General features: G+C 38.7%; 1 protein-coding gene across 1 annotated transcript in view; it reads left to right on the top strand.

Annotated features, from left to right (window-relative positions):
• The window catches only part of LOC139129058 (death-associated protein kinase 1-like), a 42,738-nt gene extending 18,980 nt beyond the window's left edge, over positions 1-23,758 (top strand). The window contains exons 2-9 of the mRNA XM_070694731.1: positions 1,085-1,201; positions 1,557-1,616; positions 2,012-2,140; positions 3,101-3,352; positions 19,378-19,504; positions 19,742-19,890; positions 20,216-20,395; positions 20,979-23,758. Coding sequence (XP_070550832.1) covers positions 1,085-1,201; positions 1,557-1,616; positions 2,012-2,140; positions 3,101-3,352; positions 19,378-19,504; positions 19,742-19,890; positions 20,216-20,395; positions 20,979-22,241 — 2,277 coding nt within the window. The 3' untranslated portion in view covers positions 22,242-23,758. The remainder of the gene's footprint in view (positions 1-1,084; positions 1,202-1,556; positions 1,617-2,011; positions 2,141-3,100; positions 3,353-19,377; positions 19,505-19,741; positions 19,891-20,215; positions 20,396-20,978) is intronic.
• The last annotated feature ends 249 nt before the right edge of the window (positions 23,759-24,007 follow it).

The raw sequence follows: 24,007 nt of genomic DNA, 5'->3' as shown, positions 1-24,007 counted from the left end.
TCATAGCTGAGACTGTCGGGCGACGCTGTAAGTCATTTACTGTATATATAATGGTCGTTTGCACTACTAGTATTTATGTTTGTGCCACATCAACATTCTACTACGATACGATACCTGTCCCTAAACTTCATATAATTATTCAACCGAAACGGTATAAAGCGAGGCTTTTAGAATATGGGTTTTGAGTTGACCAAACTTTTTCAGTATAGTCTTTATCCCTCGGAAAACTATAATCCCATTGCAAAGTAATTTATCTCTACTTCTAATGGAATTGCAGCCAGCACAGTTAATTTGGTTGATACACATTTGGTAACATAAAGTCAAAATCCGACATGATTTTGTTACGTAGGAAAACAACGGTGAAGTTAGCAAATTTCTATAAAATAAAGTAAAGTGAATAAAACTAGTCACTAAGTCTAGGGATAAAGTACGAGCTGTAAACGTTTAAACGCTACTTTTTAGCTGGGACGCTAAAAAAGCTCCACAGTTGTGGAAGACGCTGAGACAGAGTGAGCAGTTATTTGGTTTGCTCGCAGGCTTGATATTGCACAAAGTCCACAGAATAAAGCTAGCGTTGTTGTGAAGGTCTTGAAAGGTATTGGAATTAACACTGCTAGAGATTCCAAAGTCTTGAAGTACAAGTCAGAGACAAAATCTCAAATGTCTTGATGAAAATATGTGCGCCCCAGTATTTATACTTAAATGTTGTATAACAGAATATAAACAATTTAGAACTACTGATATTATAGGTATTGTTCTAAAATATCTACACGTTTAATGAACACGACTGATTGAGTTCCCAAAAAGTTCCAAACATCACAAATTTAATTCAAGGTCATGAAGGACAGTGATCTAAAAACTGTTATGGACTTACAAGTCGTATCGTATCGTATCGTATATTCATTTCATCAGATGACCAAAAAAACAATAAAAGAAGTCATAGTAAAAAAGTCGACAATCTGATGAGGTCACGAAAATATCTCTGATCTGAACTAGTCTAGTACAATGCCGGAGGAAATAGTACATCATAAGTACATCATTCGTTCTGCAAAAATGTAAATCTTTGAATCTTTTATTCTTACAGGATGGTGAAACAGCAGTTTCTATTGCCGGAAGGAACGCTTCTGTCAATGAAGAATATAAAAATGTAGCAAGAATATTCCTGGAGTATCACTATGACAGCAACACCATTACAAGGCAAGTCAATTACTTTGCTAGAAATAAGCTCTAGGACTAGAAGAAATATAAACATAAAGAAATGACACAATCTTACATTACTGCTATGTTAATAAACATAAATATATTACTTGGTGACAATAGAATAAACTTTTATCTAACCTGAAAGAAGTCTTGAATGAAAAAAAAAGTTTGAGTGATCTATATTTTAGTTGAAGTCTAAAACTTCAATGGTTCTGCGCAGAAGCCTTTCGTCAATGGATAAGGAAATCCAGGCTGGATTGATCGTAAACATTGCATGGTCACTAAAGACTTCAATCATTTTATGTATGAATAATTTATGATATTTTTATGTCGCCTTTTTTACTACTTCATTTCAGGCTGTCCTGAATACTATCTATGACAGAGAAATCAAGGTTGAGTTGTCCAATCATCTTAAGGTAACCACTTTGAGATGTCAAAAACCAAGTCTTCAAATACCATCAACTATAAGTTTATTATGTCGTTTTAAAACTGTCAAACTTTTGTATGAATTTTATTAAGGTAATATCTTACATACTGACATGTATAACAGAGTAATAGCCACAAATAACCAACTTATTTGGTTTCACTTTTTTCATAAATATCTTGTTTCGTATGCGTCTATTGACAATAGCTCGTTTCATGGCCTTAGAAGCAGGACGTTAGTTGACGATGGATAATCATACTAAGATTTCGAAGACATTCAATAGCATTGTTTATCTAAATATTAACATGTTAAAGATGTTTAGTGTTTTGTTTGCATATGTTGGATATATAAGCTTATGTTCACCATATATTTACTCTCGTGTCTTAGATGTATCGCCGACAACAAGACTTTAAGGCTCTCATGAACCAACCAAGTGAAAAACGCAATATCATGAAAATTTGTTTGTGTGGATACGGTGGTAATGGAAAGACGACTCTCAAACATGCATTACAGCGTGTAAGTGAAACACTGTATTTGAATACAGAACATCAAGTTGAGTCAGCCGAATGGTTAATTATAACGCTATTTAATTATAGTTATTCTTAAAGGGCCCAGTTTAAAGCTTGGCATATTCGTGGATGCTAAGCCTAGTGACTCTAAATGAAGATTTATTATTCACACGCAGATAATACATAGTTCCCTTCATATTCATATCATATCACTCTACTTGACACTCCGGCAAACATGATTGTCTTTCTTATCCTTTAACAATCTCCATTATATTTATGGTAAATAATTTTGTTCCTTTCAAAAGGTACAGTGATCTTTGATTAAAAACTAGATTTCTTAAAGAAAGTTTTACATCATGACCTTGTTTTCAAGCATTGAGGTAGTTTGCTTCTTGATATTGAAAGACTTAAACATTTGCTTAAACTTTCTGTAGGGGGACTTTAAACCATTCCTTTTCAAATCATAATTAAAACCTTGGCGTAAAGGTGCAGAACTTTGTACTAGAGACACAACATACACAACATTTAAAAACACTTGAAAATCAAAATGACCATCATCCCTTTAAATTATTGATTTTGACAAAATTAAGGGTGAATGTATTATTTACTCTATGGGCGTCAAAAGTAGCCGTTGAAACACAATTCTTCAACTGTGAAAGTCTTATCACATGAGTCGAGGCGCATGTTACTTCGAAAATACGGATCCGTAAGGGGCAATTGAAATGAAATCTCACATTTCCGTCTAAATATTCACACCTAACAATGCGAGCTCGTTTGAAGAACAATGTTTTCCGACCTTAATATATAGTAGAGATATACATAATCGAGCAATCAAAACATATACTCTCACAAACTATTGGCAAACGCATGCAGCAATATCAACAAGCTGGCTCATAAATTTGACATTTTAAGGCAAAAGTAAATTACATAACATATTTTGTCATGGATGTCGAATTTTTGTTGATAGAGCTTCATCGATGCGAAACTCTTTAAACGGTCACAAGAGAAAGCACCAGCTTCAGAGAAGGAAGAGTATGAACCAACCCCTGGCATAGACATGGCCACGGTTAACATCTCAAAGGCTGGAAAATTCGGCGTCTGGGACTTTGCAGGACAAACAGAATATTATGTCACTCACAACATGTTCCTCTCAGCGGAAAATTCCATCTTCACTATTGTCTTTAGGATCACCGATGAACCCGAGAAACAAAAGAAAGAGGTGAGAACAGACCAACTACAGACCTGTTATTGAATATTAATTTTTGCTAATAATAAATCTTTTCAGTTCTGTTTGGTGGACAGGGGTATTTGTGTGTTTGCTTTTTTAAAACTTATTTTAAGACTCGATGTAATGTTTACCCAGGTAAGACATCAAACGTTTTTGTAACAGAGCAAATTTATTACTGCCACTTTAAATACACGTTAATTTTATTACTTTGTATGCTGTTTTAGTGATTGCACAACACTAACGGCGAGTTGGCATGCAAGGGTTATGCACCGGTTACGGCTGGGTTGAAGTTGATCTAAGTACGCACCTTCGCTGCTCATGTGCATTTTACTTGACATTCGGAACCGGTTCGCAATACAATTAGATAATCTACCAAATCAGAAGGCAAATTAAATAACGTCTTGTCATTCACAAAATTCGTACTACCGCTATTTTTTAAAAACCTTGGGCCTTTTAAAGAGATTTAAATAGTTAGTGGCTGATTTCGTGTTATTGGTATATTTCTCATGCTGTCTTATAAAAATTTTGCTTACTATATTTTGTTCTATGAATACCATATAAAAACATTACAATACCGACATTATCAATAATAATAGCAATTGGCCGAAGATGTTTCTTAAAACAAATCATTGTTTTACGAGCTTTAATGAACACTTTCTAGTTTTAGGAAGCATTTATATACTATCATGTCTGATGATCTGTGACCGTATGATTTCGTATGAAAATACGTAAAGCCATTCTTAGATAAAAATGATCGTTTTACTGAACGAACGGAAAACATTGTTTTATGAATTTCCAAACATATCGTGGGTCCCATTTTTGATTCTTGTTAACGTCTCATAGATCTGAAAGTTTAATAATTATTTTTATTCGCGTCATTTTCGTTCATTGTAAATCAACTCATTACCATATCTTAGTACTGTTTGACGTGGGCCTCAAATATGCAGATATATTGGTTTCAGGCACAGGTATCAAAAGAAGAATCCACAAATCCATACGGCGCTTCATTTGTCTAGCTGTGAGATGTTTTATCAATGACAGCATACGAGTTGATACGATTTATTTTCACAATGTGAAGATTTTCAGTGACGAGAAGAACAATTCATGTTTTAGGGAAAAATCACCGACAGCATTCATATTGCAAAGCAAACTCACATATAGCAATTGTCTTTGAACCTGCATCTGACATAAAAAGTTCACAAAGAGATAAACACAAATGCAACAATTAATGAGAGCCTAAGAGGATATTGTCATAGTCCTTCAATGGATTAGAAATATACACATGTACGACGTTCTAAACGATAACATAAAACAAATTTATAAGTATCAATTAAATTGCTAACTCCCTGGCAGAGGCGTGCAAGTCTAAGGCAATCCCAAAAGACATTTTTTCTGTGTTTTCCGCAATGCCGCAAAGTCTACACAGATAATTATCTGACTTTTGTTCTATTTATACAATTGTTCATGATTGGGCAGCATTGTATTTACACATTTATACATGAAGACAGAATGGCGTTGTTCTCTTGCTAAACTGACAGTTCTCGAAATTCAATTTTTTTCTTACAGTGACATTCAAACTGAACCTTCTAATCTACATTTTTATAAACCTAAGGCTAAACAAATTTTAGTGAATTAAACATTATGTTCAACCTTATTTTATTCAACTAGACTAAGCTGTTCACTATCGTCTGACAGTCTAACTAAAACTGTTAGTTCAAACTCGTTCAAATTTTGTCTATGTTCAATTTTAGCATAATTGCAGAAATATGCTTTCCAATAAATCGAATCAATTGAAACAACTCTTTGATCAAGATAACATGTATGACATGTTTCTCATAAAGTGCCTCTCTGTACAATTCCTGAATCAGTTCAATGTCGAGAGAATGACGTTTTAGCCATAAATGTTATATGTTTATTACAACACAAAATGTAATTCAGAATAGACTTTGTGTCGTTAACTGGATTTTTTTACGACCATACTTTTTCCAGGCAAGTATAACATGTCTGTAAAACTTTGGCAAAGAAAGAAAACACTAACAATGCCTTATCTCGGTAAAATTCATGCAAAATATTACATCACCTACACCACCTTTATAACAGTAGTGAAAAGGTGTTATTTTTCATGAAGGTAATTGAAAATATACAGTTTCTGAAACTAAACGATTATCCCAGGATGCTTTTAACGCTTTATCCTGGCAGAACACATCAGGTGCATTAATGCCAGCTTTGGAATAATCGCCAAAATAGTGCATCGCTTGACTCTATATCACTTTTAGATCCCCAAATAAAGAATGCAAACAATCTTTGAAGTTTGATAAGTACATAGTGGGAATCAATACAAAGATTGGGAATATAGGTAAGTTTTGAAGAGGCTAAAACTTTCAGCAAGATGACTTTTCCATAGAGTGTTAGGTTTCGTGCAGACCAGTTGTTCAAAAAAGTTTCAATTGAGGCAAGTCTTGCAGCAGATTAAGTTCTCGAGCAAAGTCAATGTCGTTATGATTATGTACACCAAAAGACTCCAATGGCTTAACAGGCCAACTGATATCGCCAATTTTCTTTTTCCTCTTTTCCACTTTCCTACATAAAGACCTCCGGTTTTCCTATTATTTAAAACTGGACCTGCGACTCTACTGAATCCATTTACAATATACATTGGTTCTAAGATGGACTCTTCATTTGAAATAAAAATTATAGTATTGTCATCTGCCACTTGACAAAGTCTTATTTCCCTTTCGAGAATATTTCCAACATTTTCGTTGACATATTGCATTTCTTTATCTGTTCTTATTTGAATAACAAGGATTTCTATAGCTAATAAAACTAACAGAGCTGAGAATGGACATCCTTGTCTGATGCCCTGCTTGAGTTGACATTTCTCAGACACCCATCCATTATTGATCACAGATGCTGTACAGTTGGAGTAAATAGTTTTTATCTGAGACCGAACGTAGTGACCAACGTTAATTTTTTTTTCTAGAACCTTAAATAAGAAGTCCTTTGGACACTATCAAAAGCTTTTGTGAAGTCTAGAAATAGAATAGCTCAGGGCAAATCCTCTGCTTAAGAAAATGAGAAGACATCAAAAATCAACCTTACATTTTCTCAAATAACTCTATTCTCTATATGAGCAGTTTGATTCCTGTTAATTATGTCTTTCAGAATTGGTTGAAGACGTTTCGTAAGAATGCACGCAACGTAATACCAGTGTTCAGTAAACTAATCGGTCTCTAATTACTCAAGTCCCTATGCTCTCCTTTCTTGTACAGAAATTCAAAAACAGCAAAGGATTGTGATGAAGGTTCCAAGACAAGAAACTGACCTTTTTAATCTAACAATTATTTAGTGGTTAATAAGCTCAGAAACCCGTAAAGTCTATATAAAGAGGAACATTTTGGTAACCATAATGTCAGTATTATTTTCATAACAGATAATTTGCATAGCCTTTCAAAAATTGGTTTTCAATAATTCAAAATATCGGACTCAAACTTTCTGGAATGCAAGCTGTCACGCCGCTTACCCAAAATGTGTCTCAGATTTCTTATATCTTGCTTTTTTGATCACATTAAATCAAATAGTGTTAAATTCACCAGTCTGTAAGTGTTTCTGGCATACGAAGTGTTTTAAAAAGTCATAAAAATTCTGAGACAAACATTGGAAGATCCTTAGGACAGCCTGCACTCGCACAAATTTCAGCCACATATCTCTAAGCATTGAATCAAAAGAAAGGGAAAACCGATTTTTGAAAGGTTATGCAAATTACCCGTCACCTCATTGTTGTTTAAACAACGGTGACAATATGGTAACCAAATATTTCCCTATATATAGGCGTTCTGAGCACATTAACGATTAGAGAATCGTTAGCTTAAAAAGGTCAATTACTTGTCTTGGACCCTTAAGATAGAATTCCTTGTCAGTCGTTCTTGGATTGAACCATTAAGAGTTTCAGCAGTACATACCAGAGAGTCCCATTAAAAATTCAGATGGTACACCATGATACCCTGGGGTTTTCCCTTTTTTCAAAATCGCTCTTTTACACTCTTCATTTGTTATTGCCATATCCAAATTATATTTTTGTTCTCTATCTACACACATCTTATTTAAGTAAGACTCAGTCTCATCACCTGAAACATTTTCGGAAGAATACAAATGAGAGTAAAAATTGTGCACACATTTTCAAAATTTCATTATGACATGAAACTACATTGTCACCAGACTTTGGCTTAGTGTTTGTGCGTTTGGTGACATTACGCGTTTCGAGATTCAAAGCAATTTTTGTTGATCTCCCCCTTTAACATACCGATTTGCATGGGAACGTATTCTGCCACATGTTGATTTTTTTCCCGGTAAAACTCTATAATAATAGAAAGTACAGAAACTACTGTATATTCTTCAATTTATTCTTCACTCACTCGTAACAAGTCAGAACGATGGGGTAAAGTTACTGGTCTATTCTTTTATCTACAATCTCAAATTCCTGTTCTAAATACCTCGATTTAGCAGTTTCTTTTGCAGCCTTTTCTTTCGAATAGTATATTTTAAAGTCATGTTTAACACAAAGGAATGACACGGAGACAATCCGAAATCCGATTTGGCCGAAATCCGGGGTTATGCATGTACTGCCACGGCAGGGGCGACAAGGTGTCATGACGGCCTTGACGGCGGTACCGGACTCCGGGTACCGTGCATCCGGCAACGTGCTACCAGTCCCCCGTTGCAGGCCCATGACAGTACCCTCCCCTGGAACTTTATTGTGTAAAGCTATCAATATAGAGACATACAGTATCTTTTATTGTGAGCTGCTACCCTGCAGCGAGGCACTTTTTTCCCTTTTTTGCAGAGGGTGTGTGGGATTTTTTTGGTGTGAACTTAAGCGTGGCGGAAGTTGAAATGGACGATATATAGGTTTGATCACACGGATATGCGCATGGATAATGACGTGGAAAGGGTGACGCAAGTTGTTTAGATAACGGTAAATGAGGGCAGTTGGTAGATTAGGTTACGTCTCAAGTGCATCCAGCAAGTGGTAGGTGTAGGTGACGCATGGTGACCCATACATGTCAAGGTCTAAACCCTTCTCCCAGTGTCCCTCCAGACGTTAACAATAATTACAGCAATGCCATAATCACCCATTAACGCAAAGGAACGACACAGAGACAAGTGTTTGGCCGAAATGAGGGGTTATGCATGTACTGCGACGGCGGGGACGACGAGGAGTCATGACGGCCTGGGCAGCAGTACCGGACTCCGGGTATCGTGCATCAGGCAACGTGTTACTGGTCGCCTGCTGCAGGCCCATGACAGTACACCCCAAATTATGGCCAAACCGTGGGCATGCATGGCTACAGTGCAGCAGCAATACAGGCCCCCATGGTGACCATGCGCCACTGGAAAATGTCTCATAGTATATGTTCATTGTTCCTAACGTTTCATGTCTCTACAGTTCATGTAGCGCCATTACAACATTGGCATTGTCCACCGAGAAACGAGTGCAATGTCGAATTGTTGGCAAGTCGCGAGTACCTTCAGTAGTACGTCAAGGGTCTCCCGCAGTGTCTTGATGTATATCTGGTACACGTCACTCCTCCATCTGCCCAGTGTCTTTATGAGCCAGTCAGATAAGCCGGCTTCAGCAGCGGTTGTGGCTGCGCCACTGCAGAAACTATGCGTCGCATACAGTTTAGCATCGGTAGTTCCTGCCTGGGTAAACAGTTCCCATAGGCATTGGTTCACTCTATGTCACGTGAGCCATGTGCCATCCACGAATTGGAACGCCTGTTCCTCAGTGCACATGTAGCCATGGTTCCTGGCATACTTGCCATAGGCGCGGACCGCACACACAGAGGTCCCGGTTGGAGCGATACGGAGGGTGTGCCCATGAGCGTATGGGTCAGTCTTTGATGACTTTATCCTGATTTCAATCAAGTCCGTTAGCACTATGTCCCGGGCTAGCAATGTGGCGTTTACATCAAATTTCATAGGTGTTCGCACGGTGAACTCAATTACCCTCAGAATGCCAGTGTTAAGCTTGCCAATACCATGAGCTTGTTGTTGCTGCACATGTCGTTACGCTGACACAGAGGCGACGGAGCAGGTCAATTGTGATTGTTTGTCGTGGCCAGCGTACTTCTCCAATGCTTCTCCTGATCCCTTGCAGTGTCTGTTGCAGAAGACCATGCGTTGTTACGACGTCAGCATACCCGCATTCAACGCAGCGACGCATCGCCCCAGCTAGGTACACCTTTATGGTTCAGTATGCTAGCCCTCGGTTTGCCAGGTTTATAATGAAGAGTATGGCTGTCCTGGCTGTGATAGATAAGGCCCCAGTCCATGTGATAAGCAGAAATCCATGTAGCAATTTTGTCCTACCTGGTATGTGCGCCGCGTGTTCCCTGCCACACTGTTATTGATATAGGCAGTTGCTAGTTCCGTCAGTTGTTGTGTAGCAAGCGGCGTGGACATAGTCGCGTTGGTACAGGTGTGGAGCCGGTATCTGCTTCGGGCACCAGTGCTCTGAATCTCTCCGTCTGTAAACGAGAAAGTGCATCAGCAATTGAGCTATCAATTCCACTGACATGGGCAATCATGACATGGAAATTTCCTTTGGCTGCCTCATAAAAGATGATCCTTACTCATTTCATGATGTGCGGGCATCTCGTTGTGCCTTTTTCGAGATGTGCACAATAGTTTGATTGTCACAATGAAACAGCACTCGGCGGCCATGCCTGCGATGCTCCCAAATTGAACAGGTGACTAGTATTGGGTACATCTCTTTCCATCCAATTGAGGATTGGAGAGAGCAAGGCCATGCAATGGTGAACCAGTGACCTGTGTGGTAGCCACCAGAGCCTATAGTGCCTGAGGCGTTGGTGTAGATGTCAAGGTCGCGAGAGAGGGTCCACTCAGTTTCGAGAAATGAGGCCCTGCCGTGCCATGTTGGTATGAAGTCGCACCACCATTTTGCGTCTAGGTGGAAGGCATCAGATTGATTGATCTTGTCGCGCAGCTTGTGCACAGTTGTGCTTAAGTCGATCATGCGGCAGAGGAAGATGCGGCCTGCGGGAATGCACTTGCACGCAAAAATGAGGGTGCCGATGAGGGATAGCAACTCCCGTTAGGTGCATGAGTGTCGGTGGAGCCAAGTGGGAAGTATTTGAATCAGGTCCTGTAGCTTATCGTCTGGCAAGCGTAGTGTCATGGTAAGTGATGGTGGGACAGGAATGTGATGGTGGGTGATGGGCCTTCGACTTTTTCAGGGGCTATATGTATTGCGAGGTCGTGGCATGTTTTGAGCATGGTGTCGAGGAGGTTCTGGCATCGAGGGGAGTGTTGGGGCAGCACCAAAGTAGTCGTCCAGGTAATGCAGTAAGTCCTGAGACTTTGCTCTGCGTTTGACAATCCAGAGGAGTGCTTCGGCCAGGAGGTTGAATAGGAATGGTGCGGAGCGAAGACCACAGGGAAGCACACGATCGAAGAAGAACAGTCCTTGGCATTTAAAGCCGAGGAGGTGCCAGTCCGCCTTCCGTACCGGACACAGTCGGAACATGTGTTTAATGTCCACTTTTGTGATGAGTGCACCTTGGCCAAGTCTCTGTGATATCGCGATGGCATCATCCACGCTGGAGCAGCGAGGGTGTAGTCTTCCTTGTTGATGTACTGGTAGACACTATCATTCCTTGGTTGGGATAAGTCCATGATTATGCGGTGGCTGCCTAATTTTTTAGTCCGAAGTCCAAGCGAGTTGCAACGAAGTTTGGCAGAGGTGGCACGGCGAACAGGCCAATTGTGTGGCCGAGGTGGAGTTCTTTTGTTATGGCGGTGGTGACAGCATCCGGGTCAATCGTCATGGCGGCCTGCAGGCAGTACCGGACTCCGGGTACTGTGCATCAGGCAACGTGCTATCGGTCGCCCGCTGCAGGCCAATGAGAGTACCCCCTGGAACTTTATTGTGTAAAGCTGTCAATATAGAGACATACAGTGTCCTTTATTGTGAGCTGCTACCCTGCAGCAAGCACTTTTTTCCTTTTTTTCCTGTTTTTTGCGGAGGGTGGGTGGGAATTTTATGGTGTGAACTTGAGCGTGGCAGAAGTTGAAATTGAAGATATATAGCTTTGATCACACTGATATATGCATGGATAATGACGCGGAAAGGGTGACACAAGTTGTTTAGATAACGGTAAATGAGGGCAGTTGGTAGATTAGGTTACGTCTAAAGTGCATCCAGCAAGTGGTTGGTGTAGGTGATGCATGGTGACCCATACATGTCAAGGTCTAAACCCTTCTCTCCGTGTCCCTCCAGACGTTAACAATGATTATAGCAAAGCCATAATCACCAAATTCTCAGAGAAAAAAACAACAACAAACAAGCAAACATTAGAGTTGGGCTGAAAAATACAATTACACACCGAATCCTCTCTTTTTATAAATTGTTATTCGATAGGCTGGTGTTAATCTTTCAATAAACCGCCATATACATGCTCCACGTTTATCATGATTCTCAATAACAAATATAACTGCACCTTTGAAGAGAAAAAGTGATCCAAACTCGTCAAAATGTGAGGATTTAGCCTTTGGATTCTTTTCCCTCCAGATTCAACAACTTTAAGAACGCGACACGTTTCTCGATGGCAGTTTTTGAATTCAAAACACCGGTGGTGTGGCCCATTTTTTTGTCTTTATAAATATCAATAATACACTTAAAAACACCGCCAATATACAGCTCAAAAATATGCCCCTCATTTACCCATGACATGAGATCAAGAATAAAAGAATTGCGCCGTTAATAGTAATTTGGCGCATACACTTAAATTGTATCATCTATTTCACAATTAACAAGCAGTTTCCCGCCATCACCATCGCATTTTCAACATATAAGACTGCAATTGACTGATGGCGAACAAGGAATTGCAACACTACAACTTTGTGAACCGCCAAAAGAATGGAACACATCCCTACCCCACTGCATATTAAACTCATGCTCGATATTGTGTATAACATGCGTTTCTTGCAGCATTATAATTTTAGCCTTTAGTGTTTAAAGCAATCTAAAATTGAAGCACGTTTCATCCTTTTTCTCTCAAACCTTTTACATTAACTAATAATATTCTCAAAGAGTCATTAGACATAATAAGCTAATCAAATATTAAAACGTCTCAGATCTTTAATGTTCCCATACGTGTTTTGTGGAGTTTACTGCCTGGGTGTTCTGGAGGAGTTGTTGTTCTCTTCTTCGACTCTTGACACCAGCGTTTGTTGACGGCTTGCTTGCAGTAGGGACAAGATGGTACGTTGTGGGATAGAATCTAGCGATCGCAAACGACGGAGTTGTATGGCATCTTGTTTGTTATCGTCGACCATCGCAGTTGATATTCCTTTTTTTCCGCCTGGTTTTTTATCTTTTCTATTCAGTTTTCCAGCGTTTACCTTATTTGCTTCACTGTGTTGATTTACTGTTGGTAGTATTGGCTGTATCTTCAGTTCCTTGTGAGGTTTCATGACTGCTTTCGTGTGTCGGGTTTACCGTTTCTGCAAATTTTTTGTCTATAAAAGTTTCTAAGCCGTTTATTTCATCCTTCCGCATAGATATTTCGGGCGAAGCTTCTTCACTTATCTGATCATTAGTTTGCATCACATTCGTGTTACTACTCAAGCAGACATTATCGCTGATGTCTGAGTATATTGCATCTTTTTGGTCAAGCTCAGCAGCATTATGAGCCAACCGATCACGTGTCGTCTGCAGTAGACACTGGTGACAAATTTCCCCACTCTGACACCGTAAGTTGGGATTGGTATTGCGATCTATTTCAAGCACACACATCTGTTGCCCGTTCTGCAATCAGTGAGTTTGCCATTTACTCGCAAGCGTTTTTCCTCAATTTCAGTCACTTCGCAGTTGCATTTATTCATTTTGGTGACAATCAGCGAGTTGTTAGCTGAATATGGCAAACCCTTTACCGTTAGCCGAATTCCTTCATGACATTTCACAAAGGGAAAATTTTATGAGGTGTCTCATCGTGATGCTGGTACACAAAAGTTTGGCTCTATCCTGTTGTCCATTTAGATACATTCGACAAACTCCCCTTGGAAACTGAATGCATCTCAGGTTGTTTGCTTATATGACTGACTACGCTGCTATATACACTTCTTCCTCGGTCAAGTAATTATCTTTGCCCTTACTATAGATGTCATTAAAGACCATGGAGATTTGCTTGACATCATCCACTCCGATAGCGGCCATGTTCCTGCGTTAGCGGCTCTGCTGACAAGTGAAATGTCTCGGAATTCTACTCTTCTTCCCTTTCTGAAAATTGTTGCCTATGTTCGTTTACTGTGTACAGCATAGGATACCGGTCAAAATAACAGAGTTAAAAAAATTGTAAACTTACTTGAAAGTCTCGAAAAATTTGCAAACAATATGGAGCGAAGAAAAACACAATCCCTAGTTTGCGAAAGTACAGCGCCCTCCGAAGAAAGTTAAAAAAGAAATATTATATATATATATATATATATATATATATATATATATATATATATATATATATATATATATATATATATATATAATCCCATGGTATTTTTCTCTGTTTGACGTCATCGTATACGAGTGTTTTTCGCGGAGCCGTACAACTTCGAGCCGAAGGCGAGAAGTTGTGCGGCTCCGCGAAAAACACGAGTGTACGATGACGTCAAACAGAGAAAAATACCATGGGATTATATATTTATCACATGAACAGTCTTCTTATTTTTCTTTTGACGCAGAGGAATCAAAATTATTGTAACAAATTGCATGAATTTCGTCGCGATTTGTCTTTTATTTACGCGGATCACTTTCATTTAAGGGGTAAAGCGGTCCGTCACCAAGCAGATACTTTCATTCATAAATCCCATTAAGTTCAAATTTTGATACATGGAACGATATTCTACCGATCAGACACACGGATTCGGTCACGTGAACGTGTCAATCATTGTCTCGCGCTGTCGATGCCAGGCAAGTCGTCTATCGGCGGACATGGCTTTCACCGCGCTAGCGACGGATAGCCATAGTATTTACAATATTTACGAATAGATTTATGAAGTAAAATGCAACGACACGATCGAAACAGTATTTCTTAGAGATGCTGTGGCTTTTGAAAAAATCACACAAGTTTTCGACTTTGGCGAGATTCAATTCGATGACACAAATAGTAGGCCACATCGCATGTTTGTTTGTGTGTGGCCACAATGCTGCCGTCACCGGTCTCCGCCGGTGTCAAATCGGATCCCGATCTCGGTCGTCAATGTTTTCGTCTGACGGACTTTGATGTTTGCAGTGACACATATCTCGCCCGTTGATACATCCTAATTGTATTACTGGACGGAAACTCCGTTCTGATGTGTGTGTTGTCTGAGTCAACTCTCGAAATACATCGGATTCCACGGCGCTGCACTGAAGAGTTATAATACAGCTAGACAGCTTATGTCTTCGATCGCTACAGCCTTACACTGAGGGTTTGATTCCGAGCTACATTACGGAATTTTTTGTGTGATGAAGGACATTTATCGTTGTTAGTCGAATGACTTTATGCTTTGCCGCCTATGTCGCTTTCCCGAAGATTATACTGTACTCATTTATTCAGTTATACCTACGTTGAGTGTAGATTTCAGGTTTATCGCCAACCGGGATCGCCAGGTACTATACAGGTACGACTTCCACATTGAGCCTTTACGACTCGACTGGAGCCTAGCCACGACGCGTCGTTACTGAGCCATTAAAAACGATCAACGGTATCCCCATTCGATTTTCAGTAATAGCTATAGTTTTTGCGGCTCGAAAGTTCGTTGGACATGCCGTCTATGTTTCCATGTGCGGATTTGTCGGGTCACCTTTTTTGTAAAATGTCATGAGAGCACGGCATCGATCAAGACAAATCGGTCTGTGTTCGTCGCGTCTCGACGTGCAGGTAGAAAGGTACCATGCAGGAAAAAAGTTCCGGTTGATGACGTACAACAGGGGTAATATGATGACGTACAACAGGGGTAATATGGATTTCTTATCTGTAATGGTGTACGTCACACAGGTGGAGATACGGGCCAGTTCATGTGATAAATATATATATATATATATATATATATATATATATATATATATATATATATATATATATATATATATATATATATATATTATATATATATATATATATATATATATATATATATATATATATATTATATTACATGTGAAACTGTATGTCCGGGGAAAAAGAAGAAAAAAAAAACACAACAATTTCTTTTTGAGAAAGTCACAACAGGTTAAGTTAATATGTAAAGTATTACAAAAGGACAACCCTTCAATATAGATAATCGCTTAGGCAAACTGAAATGAAAACTTGTTTCCAGATATTTTATTTCGTGGATCAATTACAGAAAAAGTCGGTTTAGTGAATTGTGATTGAAAAAAACGAGGATTCGGAAATATGAATGGCGGGCCACAAACAAACAATACGAACTGCCAACCTTGAGCGCAGACTGCTAATGGAATGAACTAATGTGTAAACAGGTCCGGTTTTAGTGCATAGAGGGAAGGTTAAAGCCAAACATGTTTTTCGAGATAATTCTTCTCCGCTAGTTGTTTGCCCTAATGAAAAATTATCTTATTTGTGTAGAGCGTGTCATAAAAGTCACAAATGCTCTTCATTCACGGGACTGGAAAGCCACTGGCTCCTCTTTTAATAACCTACCTTCCTTTATTATTACAATTTTTTCAAATAATATTCCCTAGTATAATTTATCAAAAAGAAACTGCTTTATGTTTTGGTGACACACTCTATTCATTCTCTCTCCTAACTTTACTCCCATATCCCATGCGCAGTTAACTGTAGGAATTACAAACGACCTGAAAAGAGGGATAAAACTACAGCAAGTTAAAATGAATACAGTGAAATATTGGCCGACGAGCGGGAAATTCAATACTTGTTAAAAGGCAGAATATAAAAACTGCAACAAGTTAAAACAAAACAGTAAAATACTGACCGACCAGCGGGAAATAAAACACTTGTTAATCGCAGAGACTAAAAATACACAGACGTTTCGGGTGCAACCCTTCGTCACTACTAAAACTCGCTGGAGAAACGTGGAGACCCAAGAAATTAAAATAACCAATCAAACTACAGAACGATCAAACGCATTTAAATATTTATTCATTCCGGCTGGGGCCAGAGTGCCAAATTTAAATATTGTGGCCTGTTCGAGTTTATGACTGGTAGAGTCGGTAGTGGAAAATAGTATCACGCACTGCCATGTCAGTCCGACAGCGGTGGGGTGGCGTAACGCTTGGCCACCGAGTATGCAAGCTTGTTGTCGGTCATGGTGCGATGACGTTCAGCAGAGCAATCGCCTAAGCGACGCTTTTGTCGCCAATAAATAACATGCTGCAGCGTTTGCATTTTGATGCAGTGACGGATAATAGCCGATGTGCTTGTAAACACGCCGGAAACATTGACTTTACCACGCTGGCCTGAATGAAATTGGTAGTAATAGTATGCTGGCAGGTGTGACACACTCCACGGTCACATGGTGACCTTTCAGTTCCGCAGTCACGATTAGGTAAACTGGGACGATTGAGCAGGTCTTTGATATTCAAATCACGTCGAAATGACGTGAAGGGAGGTGCCGAAAAAAATATGCTGTGTGTTAGGGGAGTTGGTTAAGATGGAAATACTCGTCAAAGATGCGGATTATATGTGGAAAAGGATGGTATGTTAAACACAAGAGAAATACAATCGCATTGAGAACGGGTGATTGGTATTAGCGCATCCTCCTGTGTTAGTGGTTCGATGCGCTGTTTGGCTTTGTCCACTATAGAGCGGGGATAACCCCGAGCCGAGAACCAAGTGCTTATAGTGTCTAGCTGCTGCTCAAAATCCTTTTGGTAAGAGCAAATGTGCCAAGCGCGCGCCGAAGAAACTGTGAAAATAGAATGGATTCCTTGCACCGACTGGGGTGAGATGAGCTGAATAGGACGTATGCTTGTGAGTGTGGATTTATAATGTATGAAAGTAGACAGCGAGTCCCCTTTGATAGATACTGATGTGTCAAGAAATACAAGGGATGTGTTTGAAACAGTGGAAGTAAACTCCAGTGCTGGGTGGAAAAGTAAAAACGAATTCAATAAAATTATCTAATCCAGTGCCTCATTGAGATGTTGCACCAAAGCAGACATCAATATGCCGTTTAAAAAGCCCGGAAATGCGACCGATATATGAGTGTATTATCTGTTGTTCGATATAACCAACAAATAAACAAGCATAAGAAGGTCCCATACATGTACCCATGGCAACACCACGAACTTGTATGTAAAAGTTACTATTAAAGGTGAAGCAATTTAAAGTTAAGCGAATTAAAACAGTTGTGGATGGATCCATAACGTCTCGTCCGTCAAGAAAATATGCTAGTGCCTTGAGACCATCCTTATGAGGGATGGAAGAGCCTTAACATCAAGTGTAAATATACATCTATGGGCACCTGTAAACTTAAAGATGTTGAAGATCTTGATGGCATTGGATTTGTCTTTGACAAAAGTTGGAAGCGCATTCATGATGCCGGCGAAAGTATTGTCGAGAAATGTTGAGATAAGTTTAGTGGGGCAGGAACATGCAGAGACATTGGAACGGCCAGGATTACCAATTTTATGGATTTTAGGTAATAAGTAAAAGTGAGACGTGCATGGATACGAGGTGATCAATGATTTTGCATCGTCAAGCAGAAGGTAATCATCAACTAGGTCACTGATAGTAGTTGGAGGATACTATCATGTTTATTTGTGATGTCGGTGTCGAGATGTTTATAGAAGGATGTGTCAGAAATCAGCCTTTGTGCCTCAGAACTTTACAAATCTTTACGCCATACTACCACAGCCCCTTCCTTATCAGTAGGCTTCATTTATAACTATGTTATCGTTGCGATCGGGACATCAAGCTTGCATACCCTGTGACCAAACATTTCTTTACTCCACCCCACAGCGGTCGGTCTGATATGACAGTGTGTGCTATTATTTTTACCACCGACTCTACCCGTCACAAAGTCGAACAGGCCACAATTTTTAAACGTGACACCTCGGCACTAGCCGGAATGAATACATATTTTAGTGCGTTTGATCGTTCTGTAGTTTGATTGGTTGTTTCAATTTCTTGTACCTCGACGTTTAACCAACGAGTTTTAGTAGGCTACTGAATAAGGGTTGCACCCGAAACGTCTGCTTTTTTTAGTATCTGCTATTTGCAAGTGTTTTATTTCCTGCTGGTCGGTCAGTATTTTACTGTGTTTGTTTTAACTTGTTGCAGTTTTTATCCTCTGCCTTATACCAAGTATTGTATCTCCTGCTCCTCGGCTGTTAACTACAGGAATGCAATTTTCAACTAGCCAGCAATTTTCAAATACAATGGTCTGAAGTGGCAAACACATACCCTAAGAATATATTACCACCATGTCAGTCCCGCAAAATGAAGAGAACCTGCTTTTACGATACGTTTGCATGCAATAACGACGAGTTCAGCAAAGCATGTAAAACAAGAACAGTAATGGTGGTGCTAGCGAAACACTTTTATGAAAAATTATGAGTCTTGCGAAACGTTCCTGCAGTGTCTAAGTTGTGAAAACAAAAAGATGATATATTTGCAAATGTTTAGATGTGAGATTCAACCCCTGATCATGATAGCAAAGTAGGGAAGTAGGGTATAACTGTTTGATCGAACGTTCCTGTCGTGAAAACGGAACACATATTGCACACACTTCTCTATTCTATCGCACTAGCATAAAAGTAAAACATTTTCTCCTGAGGTATTGCTAACTTTTAACATTAATGAACATATTTTTCTGCCGACAGACATGTGTACAATAACGAACTTCTTGTTTTCTTCTAGTGTGGCAGTTTTACTAACGACACTTCGTGTCTAAAATAACTAAAATCCTTAAGAGTTAGAAAAGTAAATGTCCTTTGCTTGAATTAATTTTATCTTCTACAAAACATCTATTAAAAGGTCATCTCTTGGCTCGCTTTCATCAAGGCCATTATTACGAAAAGTATTTCAGAAGGTCATCTTCAACCAACTGTCATACTGGTAGCGAGTAGGGCAGATCAGTTGAAAATGGGAACCCACAAGCAAGGTTAGTAAAATAAACGTCTGCAAAACATACTGCACTTGTATAAAAACATAATTATCTTTCAAACTAAATTTCGTCAAGTTAACAAGTTGTTACAGGGAATCTTCTGATGAAATCATTGTTACTTGTAGAAGTAACACTATGCAATCAGTTCTTTAAACGTTCAAATATCGCGCTGATAACTTAACAAACAATTACATGTTTTATCGATATTTTATTGACTTAAAATTTGATTTTTAGCTGACGCTATGTACAGAGAAATACATCTAGAAGCTAAGAAAATGTTTGGAAAATATCTGAGTATCCTTGACGAGACGTTCATACTGAATTGCCATGACTCACAACATAGAGATATGGACACACTACGGGCATGTTTTAAACTTGCTAAGGTATGTATCGATAGCAATGCCATCGTATACATTAAAATTGCAAGTAGAACTCATATTTGTTGGCTCGTGGATGACTCGAACAAACAAACAAACAAACAAACAAACAAGCAAAAAACAAAGACTTCAATAGACAAGGCCACTATCATTACTTCCAAGCATTGTTTACGCGACAAATCGACTGAAATTGGCTTCTGATAACTCTCTAGTTCAAAAAACTTGTGTGGCTTATTCCGACAAAAAATGGTTGCTGTTGGTTACTTTCTCCAGATATTCTATCTAATATTGGTTTCTCAATCAATGTTTGACATTTTTACTGAAATTGTAGAGAGAAGAATTTGTCCCAAAACTATGTGGAAATATCATTGGTAAAAAAAGACGATGGATTGTTAGCAAATATCCAGTCATCAAATGGGATTCTTATGTACAGAAAGTTAAGGAGATCGTGCCACTTATCGATGACGAGCTACTGAAGAAAGCAACGAGATTCCTACAGTATCAAGGGGAGGTAAATTGTAACTATTGCAACGTTGAAATAATGTTCTTGATATGGAAATACTTCATGCATTCTGTTTGGAGGTATTTAAAAAGTCTTTTCCGCCATGCAGGTCAGCTCTTTGTATAATAAATATGAAGAAATATGAGGATAGACAGCCATGATATTGACAAGCAAGTTTGTTTTTAACACTCCTTGAAAAGTCATAATATTGAAAATAGTTATCATATAAACTTTGTAATTCCGAGGTAAAAAAATGGTCAAAAGTTACAAATGATGGTCATTTAAATGTAATCTAGTGTCAGAGAGATACCAGATTGTCAATTTTAATACAACATGATTGGAACTAATTTGGGATAATTGGATGGTGAAGTAATGTCGCTTTAATCTACAAATGTAACCTCATCTTTTTTTACGTTACACACTTGTTCTATGAGTAATGTAAAGGTCCAATTATCCCAAATTACTTCCAATCCTGTTATACCTAGTTTTCTTCATTGTTGACCGCTGCATTACAGAAATGAAAAGGAGAGCGCTCATGCTTGAAAACACAAGTATTATTTAAAATTTGTATTTGTATTATTGTTTTCATTAGATACTTTACATCGAAAGCACTTTAACACGAGGTGGTGATATCATCGTATTGGACCCTCAATGGTTGTGCACCAGAGTCATTGGTCCGATGCTTGCTCCGGAAATGTTTTTTCAGTACGAAAAACGACTAACCAAGAAAATGATATACTCAAGAAGTGATATCGAAGTAGTTTTTCAGGACTTTGCCGACATCGATTCGTTGATTGATCTCCTGAAAGAATTAGAACTGCTCTTTGAGGTAACTGAGGAGACGACTGAAGGCCATGATGTAAGTTTCGTCATACCTGGTATGCTAGGAAATGATATGCCAAAGGATCAGTGGGAAATGGATCGTACAAAGAGTATCTACTACGGCAGAAGATTCCAATGCAGAGATGAGACAGATAGCTTCTCCCCTGGACTATTTCCAAGACTTCAAACCAGATTGGAGAGGCACTTTAGAGAAATGGATAGCCCTACAAAAGGTATTTGGAAAAATGGCATGAAAGTCTGCCGCAATGTAGAGGGTCTGATCTACATGACGAAAGGATGGAGAGCTATCCATCTCTGTGTACGGGCAAAGAAGGAAGACGACATCGGCGAATGCTACAGAATGCTTGAATTGGTTACAGATGACGTGTATGATGTCATAAATATCTGCTGCCCAGGTACCAATATCGACGTTCATATACTGAGTGCCGATTCTCTAAAAAATCACAGTGATCCTGAAAACGTCAGCTTCTACACCATAAGGGAGATCATAGAAGCAGAAAAGAAGTGTAAGCAAGTGCTAGATGAAAGAAAAACGCAGCAAGAAGAAGTATGCGAGTTACTTTGCCTTGGGTATGATTCTGAAGTTCTTCGAAACCTTGGGTATCAAAGTGATGTCAAGTGGATGTTGCAAGATACACTGAAGGAATTTTCAATTATTATGGATCGAAGGAGGGATTCTGGGGGTGATTACAGAATGATGGCTGACCTGATGGGGTTCGAACGGGCCGAAGTCGCATCCTGGGAAGAAAAGGACTCCAGAAAATCTATAACACAGCATATCTTATCAGAGTGGTCAAACCGGTGGGTACCTCGAAAACAGGGTGATTGCATGTCATCTGAGGGTGATTATATCTATGAGAGTACCTTTACAAACCTGATGAAAATCCTGCGCCATAAGGATTGCTGCGTTGATATTGCAAGAGAAGAGATACAGAAAATGTTCACGAAACTCGGGATATCAACAACTTCCAAGGCTGTAACAGGGACAAGTCGAACAAAGCCTGACATATAAAGTGACGGCTGTACACGATTTAAATCCTTATTCCAGCAAACGGACAACGAATACGCAGTTCAACCATACATACGACAACGCTACTTTACGCAATTTACCATAATAATGTCAGATACGATGGATGATTATTGGACCCTAGAGTAGTATTCTCTTCAAAAGAATTTGGAACACGAATATAGAGCAATCACATGGGAAATGGATATATGTATCGACGAAGTTAAAGCGCAATAAGAAAAGCCGAGTTCAGTAACATTGTGTAAATTGCATGGTTTCCCCAACCAAATTAAAGAACATAGACATAATTGAAGTGAAGGATATACTGTAACTTCTACAGGTAAAATCTGACGTACAAAACACTGTCCGAAATGTCAAGGCGATTTTCCCTTGCTATTCCACCAGAATCGGCTTTGCTTAAAGTTTCTGAAGCCTTTGACACTATCAATGATCGGGTTCAGAATCCTTTTGTCTGTTTACGAGGACCTAGGCTCTTTAGTCTGAGTAATTATCCTGTGATAGTTACTCTCACTTGAAAGGACGTATGGTCAGGTCAATTATAAAGAATGCGAAATGTAGCCTTATTAGCACTTTATGCTTCTGACTTAAAGATGTACTTCTTCATAGACAGATTTAAGCTATACCAGACCTTGCTTAGCACACTGTATCAACTAAATTTGACTATTTTGCTTCGGGAATTAGGTGCTTGTGTTGTAAATTTCTTTAAATGCATTTGTTCAGCTTACTGTTATTCTTAAATCGATTAGTTGCAGTCGGAACGTTTACAACTACGTATCTTACTTATGATAAATGAGTCAGAATACACTTTGCTATGTATAAGGACAAGACGAGATGAACATGAAGTTAGCACGACAGATAATGTCAACCAGTTTTGTCTCATAATATTTCTGACGATCAGTTACAATACAATATTATGCGAAAATGATTGATTAAGTGTACCACATTGATGTAAGGATGATTCAACTTACAATGATGTATCTTTAGCCCTCTGTACATTTTGGTAGATAGTTGTATGTGAGCTTTAGTGTTTTTTGTTGTTTTTTATGTGTTAATTTATATTCGAGAAGAAAATTAAAATTCTAAGAGTTATCCTCATCTCGTTTCAATATCTAACCTTGTGTTGCTTTTCAACGGTAACTGAATGCAAGTAAGGCATTTCAGTGTTAATTATGTATTCTTCTTCGAGGGGAAAAAATTGCTTTTTTCAGAGTTGTTTCGTTGTTTCAATATGTAGACTTATGGAACACACAAATTGTATGATCTCCTGCTACCATATGGTGACATGTAGATTGTAATGTGCTCCTTTCAAATTTTGGAATTTTTCAAATATTTAAAAATTTCGTTCATATTGTATATACGTCATACATCCTTAGTCAGCATCAAATTCATTTTGATTATGAATGTCGAAGTTATTTTAGGGAAATATATATTATAAAAATTAACCAAGTCAAAATACATTCACAATAAATATGGTAAATAAATTGATGTATTGCCAATGCAAATGTGTTTATTGGTTTTGAATGGAAACAAATTAAAATTAAAAATAAATGATTTGGGGATTTCATAATAATTGCCCACGTGTATGATGTGTAGTCGTGTAGCCGAAGGTCCATAAGACTATCCGCCGTCAGATAGCATTGTTATGTTTTATAAAATTTTAGCCGTATAATGATAAACTTCTTGAATCGACGAACAAATCTCAAAACACTCAGTGACCTTTTCGTTTAAGAGAGTCACTTTGACATATATAT

This window comes from Ptychodera flava, unplaced genomic scaffold (genome assembly GCF_041260155.1).
Source record: "Ptychodera flava strain L36383 unplaced genomic scaffold, AS_Pfla_20210202 Scaffold_88__1_contigs__length_448041_pilon, whole genome shotgun sequence".
Lineage (NCBI taxonomy): Eukaryota > Metazoa > Hemichordata > Enteropneusta > Ptychoderidae > Ptychodera > Ptychodera flava.
Note: the sequence above shows the minus strand (reverse complement) of the source record. Positions and strands in the feature narration are given on the sequence as shown.